General features: G+C 33.2%; 1 protein-coding gene across 1 annotated transcript in view; it reads left to right on the forward strand.

Moving 5' to 3' along the window:
* Positions 1-401: 401 nt before the first annotated feature.
* LOC137388545 (hepatocyte growth factor receptor-like) overlaps positions 402-16,851 on the forward strand; it is a 43,661-nt gene continuing 27,211 nt past the window's right edge. The window contains exons 1-8 of the mRNA XM_068075028.1: positions 402-653; positions 6,066-6,343; positions 7,046-7,225; positions 7,498-7,801; positions 10,214-10,362; positions 11,414-11,587; positions 13,972-14,080; positions 15,293-15,380. Coding sequence (XP_067931129.1) covers positions 408-653; positions 6,066-6,343; positions 7,046-7,225; positions 7,498-7,801; positions 10,214-10,362; positions 11,414-11,587; positions 13,972-14,080; positions 15,293-15,380 — 1,528 coding nt within the window. The 5' untranslated portion in view covers positions 402-407. The remainder of the gene's footprint in view (positions 654-6,065; positions 6,344-7,045; positions 7,226-7,497; positions 7,802-10,213; positions 10,363-11,413; positions 11,588-13,971; positions 14,081-15,292; positions 15,381-16,851) is intronic.

Raw genomic sequence — 16,851 nt, forward strand, 5'->3', positions numbered from 1 at the left:
GTCTGTTTTAATGACAAATGTAATCGTTTCAAGTGTTCAGTTTTGTTTTGGCTTCAAAACAAATTAGACATAATTGCACAATAACAATAATGAAATGTTCAAGTTCATACAAAGTAAATATTATCCCAAATTAACTGCTTATATTAATGTTTAATTTCATATCAAAGGCATAATTTTAAAAGTAAGTCATAATAAAGTTGTAAAGCCTTGGATTGCTCACTCGCACCTTGACGTAGTTTTGTAAGACTCCTCGGGCCAGCTCAGAAGTTTTGTAATCAGCTAAATCGCATGCTTAGTAACTGATCTCTGGTCAAATGCTACTGAAATCTCAACATCAATTTTTAACTTACTTTTTCTGCATTATTTAACAGCGTATTTCTGTTATAATTTGCAGCCAGCTGTATTCAATGTATTCCGGAAAGCCCTTAGTTAAATACACTGTTCTACCAGAATGTGGATGCCCATCTAAATACTTTGACACATTTGGCTTGGCTACTCAAGGCTACTCTCAGAAATGCCAAAATGGGTTTGGATCCTCTGTGATGAGATATGACAATTATGTTGGAATATGGGGCGCCTTTTTCTATGATGGTTGGATCTCAGATTTTACTGATAAAGCAGAGCTAAGAATAAAGCTGCCCCAGCAAATGTCGGTGAGTTATTGAAGATGATAATTTCAAAACATATGACTAATAATTATTTCTGTAAGTTTTTAATAGCAGCTAGCATTACTAGCTTCTCTACTAGCTATATTATTAGCTATATAACTGCCCTCCCGGAATTAGTAATAAAGTTCTGCACAGACGTATAGATGTAATTGTTGTGGTATATTTACATCTTAACACCGTGAAACTAAAAGTTTTTAAAACTTGATTAACATATGACATATAGCTAATAAAATATAATGTGAAGTGTTGACAAGAATTGCGAAAAACTAAAGACATGAATAAACAACATTAATCCAAAAAATAAAGGCATACATATAGACAGACATACCTTTTTCACCCCCTTCCAGGAGAGAGTTAGGTGTATAATAAGTTTATGTTCTATCTAGTTATAAAGAAGTCTACACTCTCTGAGAATATAATATGAAATGAATAAGAAAACGGTTGCTAAAAATTTATATAAAACTGGAGGAGAATCATCGTATTGCGAATAGTGACAACATAAGGGCAGCAGTGATTTCATTTATTTCTTTTACTTTGTGGGGCAATATTAAAAACAGCTATTTTTAAAGGTAGGAAGATGCTGAAGAGTGGTGAATCTTACTAAGTAAACGATTAGAGCAGCTTGTTTTTGTCCGTTTGCACATGAATCGGCAGCGATAAGGTATTGCACCTGATTGCAGACTGATTTGCACTTGTAGTTATATCATTACATTGATGGATTGGCAGCTAGCTGATAGTAAACAAGTTAGCCGGAATTGACATTATAAAATTTTACAATTATTATAAAAAACATTACAAGCTATAATACCAAATAATAGTTGTAATACTAGCTGATTGCTATTATAGGAAGCTGGAGCTTTTTATCATGAATCTGTGCTAGTTTACTGTGCTCAATCATTATAACTCAAACATTTAACTTTTTGATTAATCAAATAGCGGTCAAAACTGAAATAACACACACACGGAATATAAAATTTAAAACACAAAGGTAATCCTAATTGACTGCAAACTACAATGTTTCGTGTGCGTGTATATGTAGTTGAATTATACAAGAATGTAACAGATAACAGGTAACAGAAGAAATTTACCTATTAGCTCCTCAAATGAAAAACCAATACATTTATATCCAATATTTATTGATGGTATAAATCTTTCTAATTATTCCTTTTGAATATTTCCTTAGCCAGCATTAAAAACTATCTGTTCAGTTGATAAACATTGCTTTCAGTGCAAAGCCGGCCCTGATAATTTGCCAGCACACTCACAATGGCATTTCACATTGGGCATGTACTATACTATTCCACTATACACACCCCCAGAAATTGCACGTATTTCTCAAGCAACTGAGTAACAATTTGTTAAAAATACAATTGAATACCAACAATATACAATGCACCCTCAAGATATGAATACACTGATACATAATTTTTTCACTTTACGAAGTGGAGCATGATGATTTGTTCACCTCGCCATAGGAATCTTATTATACCCTACGAATTCAACAAAATTTTCAACTGAGTTTAAAATTAGCAGTCGGTGTGCTTATTACATACGTCGAAATAACAAAAACGCCGATATGCTGTTCACCAAAAATATTTTCACAATGCCTGAATGAGGCACGATGACCGGGCTCTTTCAGTTTAGCTTTTCTCGTCTGATAAACGGTAATACATGTATTTTCCCTTTGAAACCAGCAGCAAAATTGAAGTTGAGATTCCTTGAATAGAAGGTCAGGGTCAGACAACTGATCTTAACCTGCTAACAAAAATCCAGCTGATTACAAAAGCAGCATCGCTCAGGTTTTCTTGCCGAACTAGGTTGGGAAAGGTGTTAAACAGGTTCGCTAAAAGTTATAGGGAAAGTGAAGACATAAACTAATAAATAATAAAATTTTAGAGATAAAAACTTAAAATTTAGTAAAATAGTTAAAATTACATACTAAAATTTAGCTTTAAGTGAATGTGTTTAGTGAGCTAAACTTATTTGAGGTGAATTCCAAGTTTATGTTATACGTATGTCTGTCTTGAAGGTAAGAATTCCCTACAGTACTTTCTGCTCATGGTATCTTATAATGTTACATTTTATTGCAGTTCGTAACTACTAAATACAATAAAGTTACTGTAGGTAACTATAGTTACTAAGGTTAACATACTATTTTGTTACTGGTGTTTGATATGTACGGCACTTATATAAAATTTTGACGGTTTGTACTAGGGGATGTTTGCATTGTATAACTATTATGGTTCTTATAGCCCTACTTACGATTATTTCACCTTATGATGCCAATGCTGGAACATATCAAAATCATATTCTGAGGGTGCACTGTACTAGGCAATGGGACTTGCAGTGATATACATAAGTTAAATACAAACTCGTTACATGCAAGAAAGCACAATCACACCTTTATATTACCGGTAAAATTGATATTCGGTATTTATTATTAGGTATTTGAAACAACCAAAAACAATGAAAGAATTAATTGTTATTGGAGTAACAGCGTCTTTATTAGTGGAAAATTTTACAATTTTTGGTATGATTCTGTGGACAATTTCTATGCTGATCAATTGCTGTTAAGGTTTCGTAATGATCAAAAAGTGTAAAAGTAGAATGTCTAATAAATATGATGTTCAAATAGAAGTTTTATGGTATATATATATATATATAAATTGTTTCCTCACCCCGGATACTCTGTATGGGTGGTAAATTCTGCTCTAACTCGGGTCTCCTACCAGAGACCTGGGAGTTTGAGCACTCGCCTCAAGATCTTAGCTGTTCCCAATAGCGCACTTTTCTGCAACTCACCTGAGTTGATTGTTGTTGGTAGTTGGGCAAGCCACATTTTATGCGCCGGTGATATTGCGCCCAGTGCCCCAATGACTACTGGGATTACAGTTGTTCTTACCTTCCAGCATTTTTCAATCTCTTCTCCAAGAGGGAGATATTTCTCTACCTTTTCTTTTTCTTTGCTGGCTATATTGTACTCATTGGGTACTGCTATATCTATTATAGTAGCCCTCTTGTTCTCCTTGTCTACCACCACTATATCTGGTTGGTTTGCTAGGACATGCTTGTCAGTCCGGATGTAGAAGTCCCAGAGGATCTTAGCGCGGTCATTTTCATTCACCTTACCAGGAGCTTCCCACCAGTGTTGTGGTTTATTAAGGCCATACTCATCACATAGACTTCTATACACAACACCTGCAACATGATTATGCCGCTCAGTGTATGCGTTTCCAGCTAGCTGTTTGCATCCACTGATGATGTGTTGGATGGTCTCAGGTGCATCTTTGCACAGTCTGCATCTAGGATCGTCTCTAGTGTGATAGATTTTCGTTTGGAGTTATTTTCGATTTTCGTTTTGGTTTGCTTTGCGAATATATATATAAATATATATATATATATATATATATATATATATATACATTATAAGAAACATTATATATATATATATATAATGTTTCTCCCATAGAGAAATTCGGCTCTATACTGTTTTGCAGGACTGTAGTCAAGGGCGAAGTTTTCACACAGCGCCTGGTAGCAGTTGCTGTAGTTAGTGCATCTTGCTGTTGTCACCATTTCATCTGCTTTGAAAATTCAGCTCATCGAGCAGCTGTTGTAGCTAGTGCATCATGTTCTTGTCGCAGCTGCATCTGCTCGGAGGTTTCTGCACGTCTGGCCAATGTAGCGGCTGCTCTGAGCCGTTTGAGTCGCTGCTGGGTCGGCTCAGCAATCTGCACTTCTAGCAGCTGCAGCATCTATTCTGGCCTGATCTCGATGTACCTGTGTTTGTTCAGCGGTTTCTGCTCTTCTAGCAGCTGCAGTTCTGTTTCGTTGTATATAGGTGCAGCTGTGTTTGCTCTGCAATTTTTGCACTGCTAGCAGATGCAGTAGCTATTCTGTTTTGTTGTAGGCGTAGCTGTGTTTGCTCTGCAGTTTCTGCTCGATAGCTGCTGCTTTGCCAATTCGGTCTCTTTCTCTACGAGAATCAATCTGTTCTTGCGTTTGTGCAGAAGGCTTTTTGGGGGCATTATACTACTTCAGGCGTTTCTGAAAGTGAATGAGATGGTGTGCTTTTTTGTAATGTATGCTGCTCGCTTTCTTCTCACCGTCGCCTATCGCAACGCTCAGAGTGCCTGTGCAAGTTCTGTAGTAGCTGTAGTTCTGTAGTACTCGTAGCTGGAAAAAAGTAAAAGTAACTCAGCTGCGGAAGGAAATGAACATGTTTACTATCACAAACAATTGCAAATCCAACGTTTTAAGTAGTGGATGTGTGGCAAGTCATAGACAATAGAACATTGAATAAGAAGTACTAACCTTTTCAATGTAGAAATTTAGTAGGTAAAATGCAGTAGCAGTACTCGTGCAAGTTCTGTAGTAGCTGTAGTTCTCTAGTACTCGTAGCTAGAAAAGAAGTAAAAGTAACTCCCGCTCGTTTGGTCGTGGGATTATCTTGAGTAGGAAGGGTCTCTACATTCTCTCATCATTCGGTCAGACAAAGATCATCCGATATCCCATTTTCTACATTTTTACCAGTGTGGAGAAGTACCAGTATCGTCGTATTCAAAGTTTAGAAGGATAGCTTCTGATGGAAAAGTTACTATTTTATTCACACATACTTTTATGCCAGAATTTTTTATTCAACATATTCAGGATTTTTATTTTGTTTTCTCAGTTCGTATTAATTGTATCATTACTGAATCATCTTTTATTGTAATCGTAGCAAAACAGACTTAATTTAGCTATTACTTGCTAATTATTTCAATTTATATCTAAACCCTTATATGGTTGTTTTATTTTTTTAATTTACCTGCGCAAAACATTTTCCTCATATTATGAAGTTTAAAATTTAGAATGGCAAGTTTTTTTATAGGTTAAATACAAATACATTTCTTGGTCATAGACTTTTTTATTACCCGGGCAACGCCTGGTGGTACAGCTAGTATATATATATACTATATATATACCGTATATATATACATACTATATATATATACCATATATATATATATATATATACTATATATATATACCATATATATATATATATATATACTATATATATACCGTATATATATACATGTATATACTAGCTGTGCTACCTGTATATATATACTATATATATACCGTATATATATATACTAGCTGTGCTACCTGTATATATTTATACTATATATATACCATATATATACGTTATATATATATAAACTTGTCAAACTCCCAGGTCTCTGGTAGGAGACCTGAGTTAGAGCAAAAATTACCACCCATATGGGTTAACCGGTTAACCCGGGTGAGGAAACAACTTTTTTTATATATACATGTATATTTATATATACTATATACGCCTACTTAAATTGATCTTATTAAGCATAGTTTATTTTGAAGTCTATTTACCTGCAGACTTATGCTATTACTGGAAACTTCTTTACTGGAGTCGGATACAAGTTCCCTTCAACAATAGAAGTAGAGATTGTTGGACCGGGCTCTGAGATTAGAGCTCAAGTATTTGTATCTAAGAACTGCACTGAAGAATATGGCTTACCAGTAACACCTATACCTCTTGAAGCAATTTACCTCTGGCTGCCATCACGAAAAAAAAGAAGTGTGGACCAGCCATTACCTCCAAAGTGCTACAATGTAGCAGATTTTAGGGTTCCAACAGATATCTACTCCTATAGGTATTGAGTTTCATTTTTGTTTTAGTTAAAGGTCTTTTAGATAGAGGCAGCGGAATTGAGTTGTTGCTGTAGATATTTGTTATATATCATATATTTGTTATATTATATATATATATGTAATATTATATATACATGTATATACAGTTGTTATATTGTGATATTCTGTTGATAGTTTTATGAGGTTGCATCAAAAAATATCATTATTTTTCTATCATTTGCGATTGTTTTAGATATTTGAGGTAATCTGATTGCCAGGATGCTGTCAGATGCTGTGAAATACTCAGAAGATAAATATGTGCAAACTTATATCACTAGTTGCTATCATTTCTAGAGTTGATATTGGCTATTGCATTCATCTTACAGTGTTACGCGTCTCTTTTCTGTCAGTAGCTTTGCAACTATAGACATCATAAATGCACTTTTCCTTGATCTGAGCATTTTAAATGCAATCAAGATTTTTTATTTCAACCTTGAACCATCTTGGCAGTCAAATCACATCAAACAAAAAATTCAATTGCAAATGATAGAAAAATACTGATACTTTTTTATAAAACCTTTAAAAAAAACATTTATAGATTCTATTAATTAAATAAAATTATATAAAAATTGTATATAAAATAAAATTATATATGAAATTTAAGGTAAATAGCTAAGTTATCATTGCTGAGGGAACCATGTTATTTAACAATTTCTAATGTTTAGCTTCGAAGATGAACAGATAGAAACAGAATTTACTATTCCGATACTTGGAATTGGTGAAGAAGATTATCGTCTAAGTAATTCGCTGGTGGGTGATGTCAGAATCAAGCTGATTGGTCACGAAGACATAGAAGGACCAAATGAAAACTGGTACAAGATAAGCAAGCTTGGTTTGTATAGCAGGTAATTTTAATAAAGTCTTCTAGTGAAATGTCTAATCGGTTTCTGGCTCAAGACTGGTTAGAAATGGAATTATTATTGTTTGGAATCTTTTACCCATTTTTGTCGATTTATTCATACAAATGATGTGCAGTCTTATAATTTTGTGCTCTAAGATAAGCTCATGCAAATGGTTTATTGAAACAGATTTGGAAATACATTACTTCTCTGTTTTTTTTAGAGGGGAGTCATTATTCTAATTATGTTTGCATATTTAAACATTTACGTCTTTGTAGGCCCCATTGTGGTGGTCATAATTTTTGCTTAGTCGGCCGACCAACTACCATGCCCGAATACTATGATTTTCACAAGCCTGATGCCAAAGGCTACACCTGCCACTGTCCTGAAGGTATTACAGGAGACATGTGTGAGTCTTGTGAAGAGACGGCAGGTGTCTACAGGTACTTTAAATCACCAAATGTTTGCGCCAACTGTGACTGTTCCGATCTAACTCGAGATGCTAACAAGAGATGTGACAGTGACACTGGGCAGTGTGACTGTGGTCCAGATGTGAACCTGGAACTTGCAGGACGGCAATGCGTAAGTCAAAAATATAAACATGATGTGCTCAATTTGATTGGAATACTATTTTTAAAGGTATGGTATTGTTTGGTAGCATCAAGCTGTTGAGATCTTATAACCTGAAATTACAAGAAAAATGTCTCTTTTTGACTCATGCTGACTGAGAAACTGCATCATTAAAATGGACAGAATTTTGGAAGTTTAGCAAATAACAACGGCGGTGCCTTTCACAGCATAAAAACGAACCTCTAAAGAAAGTAGATAGTGATTTTCCTGTAATTCTGTGGGTTTGAAATTATCTCAGATACCTAAATTAACTTCTCTTAAGAATATTGAAATTAAGTTGTTTTTGAGGTTCTCTGAACATTATATTTCAATTCATTATATTTCAATTTATTATACTTCAATTTATTATATTTCAATTCATTATATTTCAACTCGTTATATTTCCATTTATTATATTTCAATTCATTATATTTCAACTCGTTATATTTAAAATTGAATTTCAGAAGTCTGATGTGATTTATTTTTTCATGCCGTCACAAGAGCTTGGTTTGTCAAGACAAACTGCATCTTTGGCAGCAAAAGTGTAAATTTATAAATCTACTAATGAGCCTTGCAAGAACTTTAGTATGGAGCAGGTGCTCTCAGCAGGTGCTCTCAGCAGGTGCTCTCTGCAGGTGCTCTCAGCATTGGGAGAAAATGTTCATTTGAACCAATCTTAAGCGAGTTGCAGAGGAGTCAGTTTGATCTATTTTTATTGGTAACCAAATATACAGCCAGAGATCTATCTGCTTTAGTGCGCTTGCCAAAAAAGAATTGAAAAAAGATTTTTTTGCTCATCCTTTAAAATGAGCCATAAAGTAGAAAAACAAAGCTAAAGATTACAAAAGTAAGTAATAAAATCTCACAAATTGGTACTATGAAGAAAATAATCTGTTTATTTTTTTAATTGTCAATTTTTTATATGGCAAAAAATTAAAACATCACTATACTGCAATCAAACTTTAGTTTTTCAAAAACTCTCTGTTGTAGTTTTCTTAAAATAAATTTTGTAGTTAGTATTGTTTCTTTTTGCAAAACCGATCGATCTTTCATGAGCTCAATGAACTTTTTAATTTACATACTTTTTTAGTAAGAGCGCAATTGATTAGATTTTTACAGATTAGCCAATCAGCAAGCTAGATCTTGAACAAATTTTATCCCAGCGTTCATTTGCTGAAAGTAAGCAAGCTCGGGTGAGAAAGACTCTTTCAAGCTGGCATAGACAATATTGCTGGTAAAAATTCTCATAAGACTCACAAGTGTGTTTATATGTTCAAGTTTGTGTGTTTGTAGATTTGTATGTCTACAAACAAACTGGTATAAGGAGAGAGAAATGTGTTGTGGAACCCAAAAATTAAAAAAGACCCTAGTCGTAATTTGATTGGGATTATTTTGATCCCAACTCAATCAAATGTATTTTGTGTAAACAGAGAGAGAGAGAACCTGAATTGTCGAATCAGCAACATAAAAGACTGCAATTTTTCAAAGCATTGCAAAACATGAATGTCAGTTAAAGTAAAGCACACATCAATTGAAGCTAAATATGTTTCACTGAAACGTAGTCAAAATAATCCTCCTCAATTTTCATCTATCGCTGCCATTAAATTTTAGATTACTTCTCAGCTTTTCATGTAAGATATTTATCGCAAACAAAAATTTCAAAATTTTATATTTTCAGTGCATTTTTATAACTGTTGTTGTTGTTGTTTTATTGTAGTCTTAGTATATAGTAACACGTAATCAGCTTGATTTATTCATATGTCCAGTCAACAAACTGTAAGATACACACCCTGCAAAACTGGAAGGTTGCAATGCTTAGAAAGAGGGAATTCAGTAGATCACTCTTCAGATCTATGTATCATATTTATGGAAACAATCTTTGAAGCTGCTTTTGAAGCAGAAACAGCTCACGGACTGACTATCAGGCAAAAATTCTGATGCACCTGCAAATTTGCATTCTGATAAACCTGGCTTTAAACAAAATTTGATCTAGTTAGACAAAGTTTGTTGCCATATCAGCTTGTCAGGCGATATAGGAGTGAGCCACAGAGGCTCGATACCATCTCTAATATTCTTTGTTTTTCAATATACATATAGTCATTTTAGAAAGCAGTTAAAACACAAATTTGTATTAACAAACTATAGAACATTATTGGAGCCTGATCTGTTGTAATGATGCCAGAATTCTGATTTTTACACTCGATGCAAGCTATATGTTTTTGCAAATGATCTAGTGAATTGTCTGCAATCTCCGGCATGGTAAATGTATCAGCGGCGCAACTAATTTTCAACACAATATCAACAAATTAGCTTTGCTTGTAGAAAGATCTAGCACCTTCAACAAGGTATTTATAAAAAGGAAATAGTACTTTTATCCTTTTGTAGCACTGGTATGTCAGCAATGTTAGCCCTCGATATGGCCCCAATGCTGGAGGAACCAAAATGATTGCACGAGTTGGTTACCTGGAGGGTTATGGTTTGGAGTTCGATGTTAGAATAAATGGCTTTTCAATTGAGTACAATATCTCAGAGAAGTAAGTACCAGAGACACTTGTTGTACCAGGATGCGATATGCCAAAATAGAGTAGTATCAATTTGGAGTTGTCAAAGTGGGAACGGAATTTTCAAGACTTACCTTAACGAAATGATACGAGCTGAAAGTTGGAATGAATACACTAAGAGCCATATACGGTGGACTAATTTTGCAATGTCCACAAAAGGCCACAGTACATGCAGATCATGGATTCCATGCTGGCGTTTTCAAATATTTTACCTTCAATAATTTGACAGCTGTGTAACAATCACTGAAATCAAAAGTTGGTAAATTATTAACAAATACATACATAAATACGTACATACATTTTTCATAAAATGTACATTTTATGAAGAATGTTTTGCAATTTTTGTGTTTTTCAGTTTATCATAAAATGTGTTGCTTGATTTTTATAATTCAATCATAACTTGTTCTGTTTCTACAACATAAAATTTCACATTGTAGACTTGTGAAAAAGTTATGAAATCGTATAGGCTAGTTGTCAGTTTACTTGACAACAGTTATTTTCTACTGAAAGCTGCCAGTATTAACTGTTCTAAATTTGGAGAAAACAGCCTTAGTATCTTTTAACAATTTTTAAATTACGATGAGTTAATAAATAAATCTTACTGCTGGAACTATTGTTAGCAATCAGTGGGCTCGCTGTAGTTGCTATTTTGTAGGCATCAACAATAAAGGTTGCTTTTTTTTACATCTTGTGAATCAATAGTAACCCATTATCATTTATTTTATTTTTTATATCTTTAAAGTGTTGATAAGAGTGGTCTATCAGAATATCCTTTATTTAATGTTCTTTTTTTAATTCTAGAACACATGAGCTGCAGAGGACTCATTCATGCCAAAAAACTCTATCCATATTCAGCGCTTTTAAAAACCTCCTAGTCTTTGTAGCATTTTTGGTATTGTTTCAATACATATGCATCGTATTTACAGACTTTGCAAGTGTTTTACAAACCCGTTGAGTTGTTGCAACTTAAATGCTACATGAGTCTATATTTTATCAAAAGAGAGAAATAACTGTTGTTTTTCAGTCGTGAGGAAATTATATATTACTCGATGCAAACTGGGACTGATAACCGAACAGTTCCTTTGGTTATTACCGCTCTGACACCTCTAGACATTGGTCTAGGAATAAAAGCATTCTCTTTTGAATATCGACCAAATCCTATCCTTGAAGACATTCAGCCTCGAACTACAATACTCAAGTAGGTGATTAGTTTTCTCTGTTCAAAATAAGATATTTTCAATGAAGTTATATTTTTGCTAGTTATTTTAATACTTATTCTAAAGAAATTCTAAGGACAGCAAGTACTTTCGCATTTACTAAACCATCGTTGTAAAACTGTTAAAACATCAATTAAAGCATTGAAGCTTATTCTCATAGTATTTTAACTCCTATAAGTCGAACCTACTGAAATAAAGCCATTGGTAACGAGCTCATTTTATATTCTCCTCTATGATGAAAAGGTTACAGAGAGATTGAGTGAAAAAGTAAGAGAGTGAAAGAGTGAGAGATTTAGAGAGTGAGAGAGTAAAAGAGTGATGGAGAGAGTGAGAAAGTGAGAGAGAGCCAGAAAGCGAAAGAGACTGAGAGACAGAGAGAAAGAAAAAGAAAGACAAAGAGCGAGCCTAAGAAAGAGAGAGGGAGGGAGAGGAGGGAAGAAAGAAAGAGAGAAGAAGGGAGAGAGAAAGAAAGAAGAGGAGAGAGAGAGAGAGAGAGAGAGAGAGAGAGAGAGAGAGAGAGAGAGAGAGGAAAAGGGAGAGAGAGAGAGCGAGAGCGAGAGGGAGAGTGAGGGAGAGGAAGAGGAAGAAGGAGAATAAGAGAGAGAGGGGAAGAGGGAGAGGGAGAAGGACGAGGAGAAGAAGAGGAAAAGAGATAGGGAGAGCGAGGGAGAGGAAGAGGAGGAGGGAGAGGAAGAGGGAAAAGGAGAGGAAGCGGGAGGGAGAGGGAGCGGGAGAAGGAGAAGGAGAAGAAGAGGGAGAGAAAAGGAGGAAGAGGGAGAAGAAGGGGGAGAGGAAGAGGGAGAGCAAGGAAGAGGGAGAGAGATGGAGAGCAAGAGAGGAGAGAAAAAGTATCGCTGGGGAGAAGATATAGAGAAATAAAGACACTTATAGAGAGAAAAATAGAGAGATAGAGAGAGAGAAATAGAGAGAGACATAGAAAGAGATAAAGAGCCCGAGAGAAGAGACAGAAACAGAGAGAGAACAAATAGGAGAGAGAGGGAAAAATAGAGTTAGAGACACTCATATAGAGATAGAGTGAGATATAGAGAGAGATAGAGACACTTTTAGGAAGACAGATAAAGATAACTAGAAAGTTAGACAAAGAAGTAAGAGAGTAGTTTTTAGTGCAACCAATTGCTTAACACTATAAAATAGTTCGCAGCTCTCAAAAAGTTTATCACTCAATTTTTTGCATCATTGATATTATTAATCATGAAATTTTTTATCAGAATGAAAGCAATCATTGTACTTATTTATGAAGGTTTTGATAGCATTCGTTGAAATGATTAAGTTATATATAACTGAAATTTTCAAATAAATATAATTTTATCATTGTTATATTGTAGTTATTGTGATCAGAAGTTTGCAAAATTATTAAATAGTTTAGTGTAATTGTTGCGACTCCTGAGCAATGCAATGGGTGTACTGAATGTAGAGCAAATATAAATATATATTTGCTGTAGAGCAAAGCAAAAACTATATTCCTGCAGTAACAGATAGCTCTTTTTGTAGATGCTTGTACAAACTATTAACACATCGCATTTTCAACTGACCATTGTCAAACAGTTAGAGTGGTTACATCATTTTTCAAATAAAACTACAGATATTCAATTTCGAAAGTTTTTTTGTTTTGACAAAATACTTATGAATGAATATCTGTTTGTTTCTAAAAAAAAATGTAGCAAATTTTATTCAATTCTAGTTCAGCAAAAACAAAGTTGCTCCCCTGAGACTAAGATAAAATTTTCTATGTAGGTCAGCTAGAATCATAAATATTGCATATTCATTTGAACAACTTTGACAGTGATCGCTTAGAGAGCCATGTCAGTGCAAAGTTGATAATATGTGAGCTGGCATCTCATTTCATTTCCCCATTAGTTGGCAACCTCATGTAAAAAAGCTAAGCAGTCAGCAATTTTCCTCTACATTTCTGTCAACAACCTTCTATCATTTTAAATTGTAATCGCAGAGGAATTACAAACTGCTGGCAGATGAAAGAAGTAACAACAATATTAATGCTGTGTTACTGCAATCGAGAATGAGCTGAATTCCAGTCCCTTTGGAAGCTTAGCTTTGATGTTGCAATCGTAATAACTTCATGTATTGTACAGTGCTCACAAAACCTATTAGCGATTTAGATTTCGTAAATTCTTTACAATTAGTAGCTCAACCAGAGATGTTCTAGTTAATGATGTCAAGAGGTTACTTGGTGAAATTTTTAAAAGTTTTAAGAGCTCACCAACTAACACACAATTTTTGATAATCTAGAATAGCCACTGCAGTTGCCAAATGGTTTTGATTGGTAGCACCTCTACATTTTTTTTGTCCGTTTTTTGCTTGTCGTAATTGGTTACTTCTTTTGTAGAGGAGGAAAAAATCTGACAGTAAAAGGTTATTTCTTTGACTCTGTCTTTGCTCCCAAAATGGTGGTCTACCTAAGGCAATATAAGAGAATCGTTAAAAGATATGTTATGGTATGTACTCTGTACTCTGTTTATCTTGCGTTTTAGAGAAATTTTGAGAAATACATATACAGTGTATATATATATATATATGTATATATATATGTATATATATATATACATATATATATACATCTATATATATATATATACATATATGTATATATATGTATATATACATATATACATATTATACATGTATATATACATATATACATATATATATATATATATATATATATACACTGTATATATATATACACTGTATATATATATATATACACTGTATATATATATATACACTGTATATATATATATATATATATATATATATATATATATATACAGTGTATATATATATATATACAGTGTATATATATATACAGTGTATATATATATATATATATATATATATACACTGTATATATATATATATACACTGTATATATATACACTGTATATATATATACACTGTATATATATATATACAGTGTATATATATATATATACACTGTATATATATATGGATTAAAAGTAATGAAGTTAAAGTTATTTATAGATTAAAAGTGATGAAAGCCATTAAATCGGTTTTTATAACTCTCAAAGTTTGTTCATTAGACTTGTGTTGCTCATAATTAAATCAAATCTTCCTCATAGACGAGGCGGCCAATTGCATGCTGCCTGTTAAAATTACTAATTTTCCATTTATATGTTTGCTCTAAATTGATTGCCTTTCTATGACTTGCCAGTTGAATTGAAAAGATTGTTTTTATTTTTCTATGAAAATTCTGTAATTGGGATGCAATATATTAAGCATAACTACAAATATAGATCAAAACATTAAGGTGTGACGAAGTTGTTAGACTTGCCTCAACTGTACATTTTTATGTCTTACTGGGCTTCTAACCTATCAGTTAAATTACTACTATTAATAATTATAACAATAATAATACTAATAATAGCTTATATCAGCTGTGTATAGCCTTTAATGAAAGTCCATCAGTATTGGCTTGGTGCAAGGGAGTCAGTTTTTGAATGACAAAAAACCCTAAATGAATATCATTGCTGTTTTGTTTGCTTGCTGGTCAGCAAATATCTAATATTACATCAATTCAATAAGATTAAGATATTTTTCTTTCATAGAGCTATTTATTAAAAATAATAGCAATTTCTTAAGGTTCTACATGTGTTGTGATTTAGTGTTATATTCAAACATGTTTTTAGAACTGTGAAGTGATAACTGGAAAGATAATGCGCTGTCCCACTCCTGATATCACACTCATTGCTAAACCTTTACTTAAAGAAGTTACAGGTGACTTTCAGACATGTCTATGCTATTGAATAATTATAGTTTTTTGAGTAATTAAATTGGACAGCATCAGTTTTAGGTTATTTATTATGAAACCTTTTTACAAAAACTCAATACCAGGAAAACAATACTGGTAGACCCACACCCCTATAACGTAAACCTCAATACCAGGAAAACAATACTGGTAGACACACACCCCTATAACGTAAACCTCAAGTTATGTAAATTACTTTAGATTTAAAGAGTTTATGTAAAATGTGTGCTTCGTATTATATGAGAAATTCCATATAACGTAAAACCTCAAGTCAAAACAAATTCTCAAATTCAATTTTAGTAGCAAGAATCTTATAGCTAACCTTACAAGTACTGTTTTTCTCTCTTGCAAAATTTGAGAGATAAAATGACGTATGGGATATCTATTACATACTTTTACTTTATTTTTTGTATATGCGATATGTTTTTGCAGTATACATGTGGATGTTGAAGTCAAAAAAATTCAAAAATTTAATTTAATTTGAATTTAAAGGTGAGCACACTTCTTAATTTTATGTAAAATAACTGTAATCATGGACCATAAACCAAGTGAAAGTAATAAGAAAAAGACAAAAGTTGTTGATCGAACCAATAATACTGCAGTTACCATAAAGTCATTTATGGTAACTTTATGGTAATTTATTTTGAGGAGGCAAAGTGGAAAGTTTGAAAAAATCGTGAAATGTATTAAACTATTTATGTTTTTTACGGTTTGTTTAACATAAAAACTTTAATACGTAAACATTATCAGAACGGGTTATTTACATTGTAAGGTTGTCTACCTTATATGCAATGCAGTTGAATTTCTATCGCCTTTTAATTTCTATAGTTCTTTTAAACCGGTAAATAAAATCTGGTAAGAGATAATTACGCTCTGGTAAGTTTATCTAGCTGTTAAAGCCAGTATCTATGAGATACTGGGGTTTCTGTTATCTAAACTGATTAGCATATCTAGTTTTAGCTTGTGAACCTAAAGAGAGGTAGATGTGTAACTTATGAGTGTTGCTACGTTTTTAGTACCGTATTATAAGAGCAAAGGAAATGGTAAATAGTGGCATTTATTTCGATATGGTAAACTCAATATCTTTTTAAAATCAACTTTTGTATACTGTCAAAACAATCTATCTCTGGTCTAATTTCATTAGCTTGAGGTTCTGGAGAAACAGAAAAAAACTTTCAAGGGTGTTGTGCTGATCATCAAAGAGAATGCAGCTTTTTGTGCAGCACATCATACCATTTGGCAGCAGTTGAGCTGTACGCAATTTTATGGGTGCTAGCGAGTAGTGAGCACAACTAGAGACCATGAAACAGACACCCATCAGTTTAGTGCAAGTACGACTAGTGATATAAACTTAACTATTTTCACTGTTTTATAGTCATTGCTAAATATAAAAACAGACCAACAAACTTATCGCTATTAACACCTCTACTGGTAAAAATA

Source organism: Watersipora subatra, chromosome 2 (genome assembly GCF_963576615.1).
Source record: "Watersipora subatra chromosome 2, tzWatSuba1.1, whole genome shotgun sequence".
Classification (NCBI taxonomy): domain Eukaryota; kingdom Metazoa; phylum Bryozoa; class Gymnolaemata; order Cheilostomatida; family Watersiporidae; genus Watersipora; species Watersipora subatra.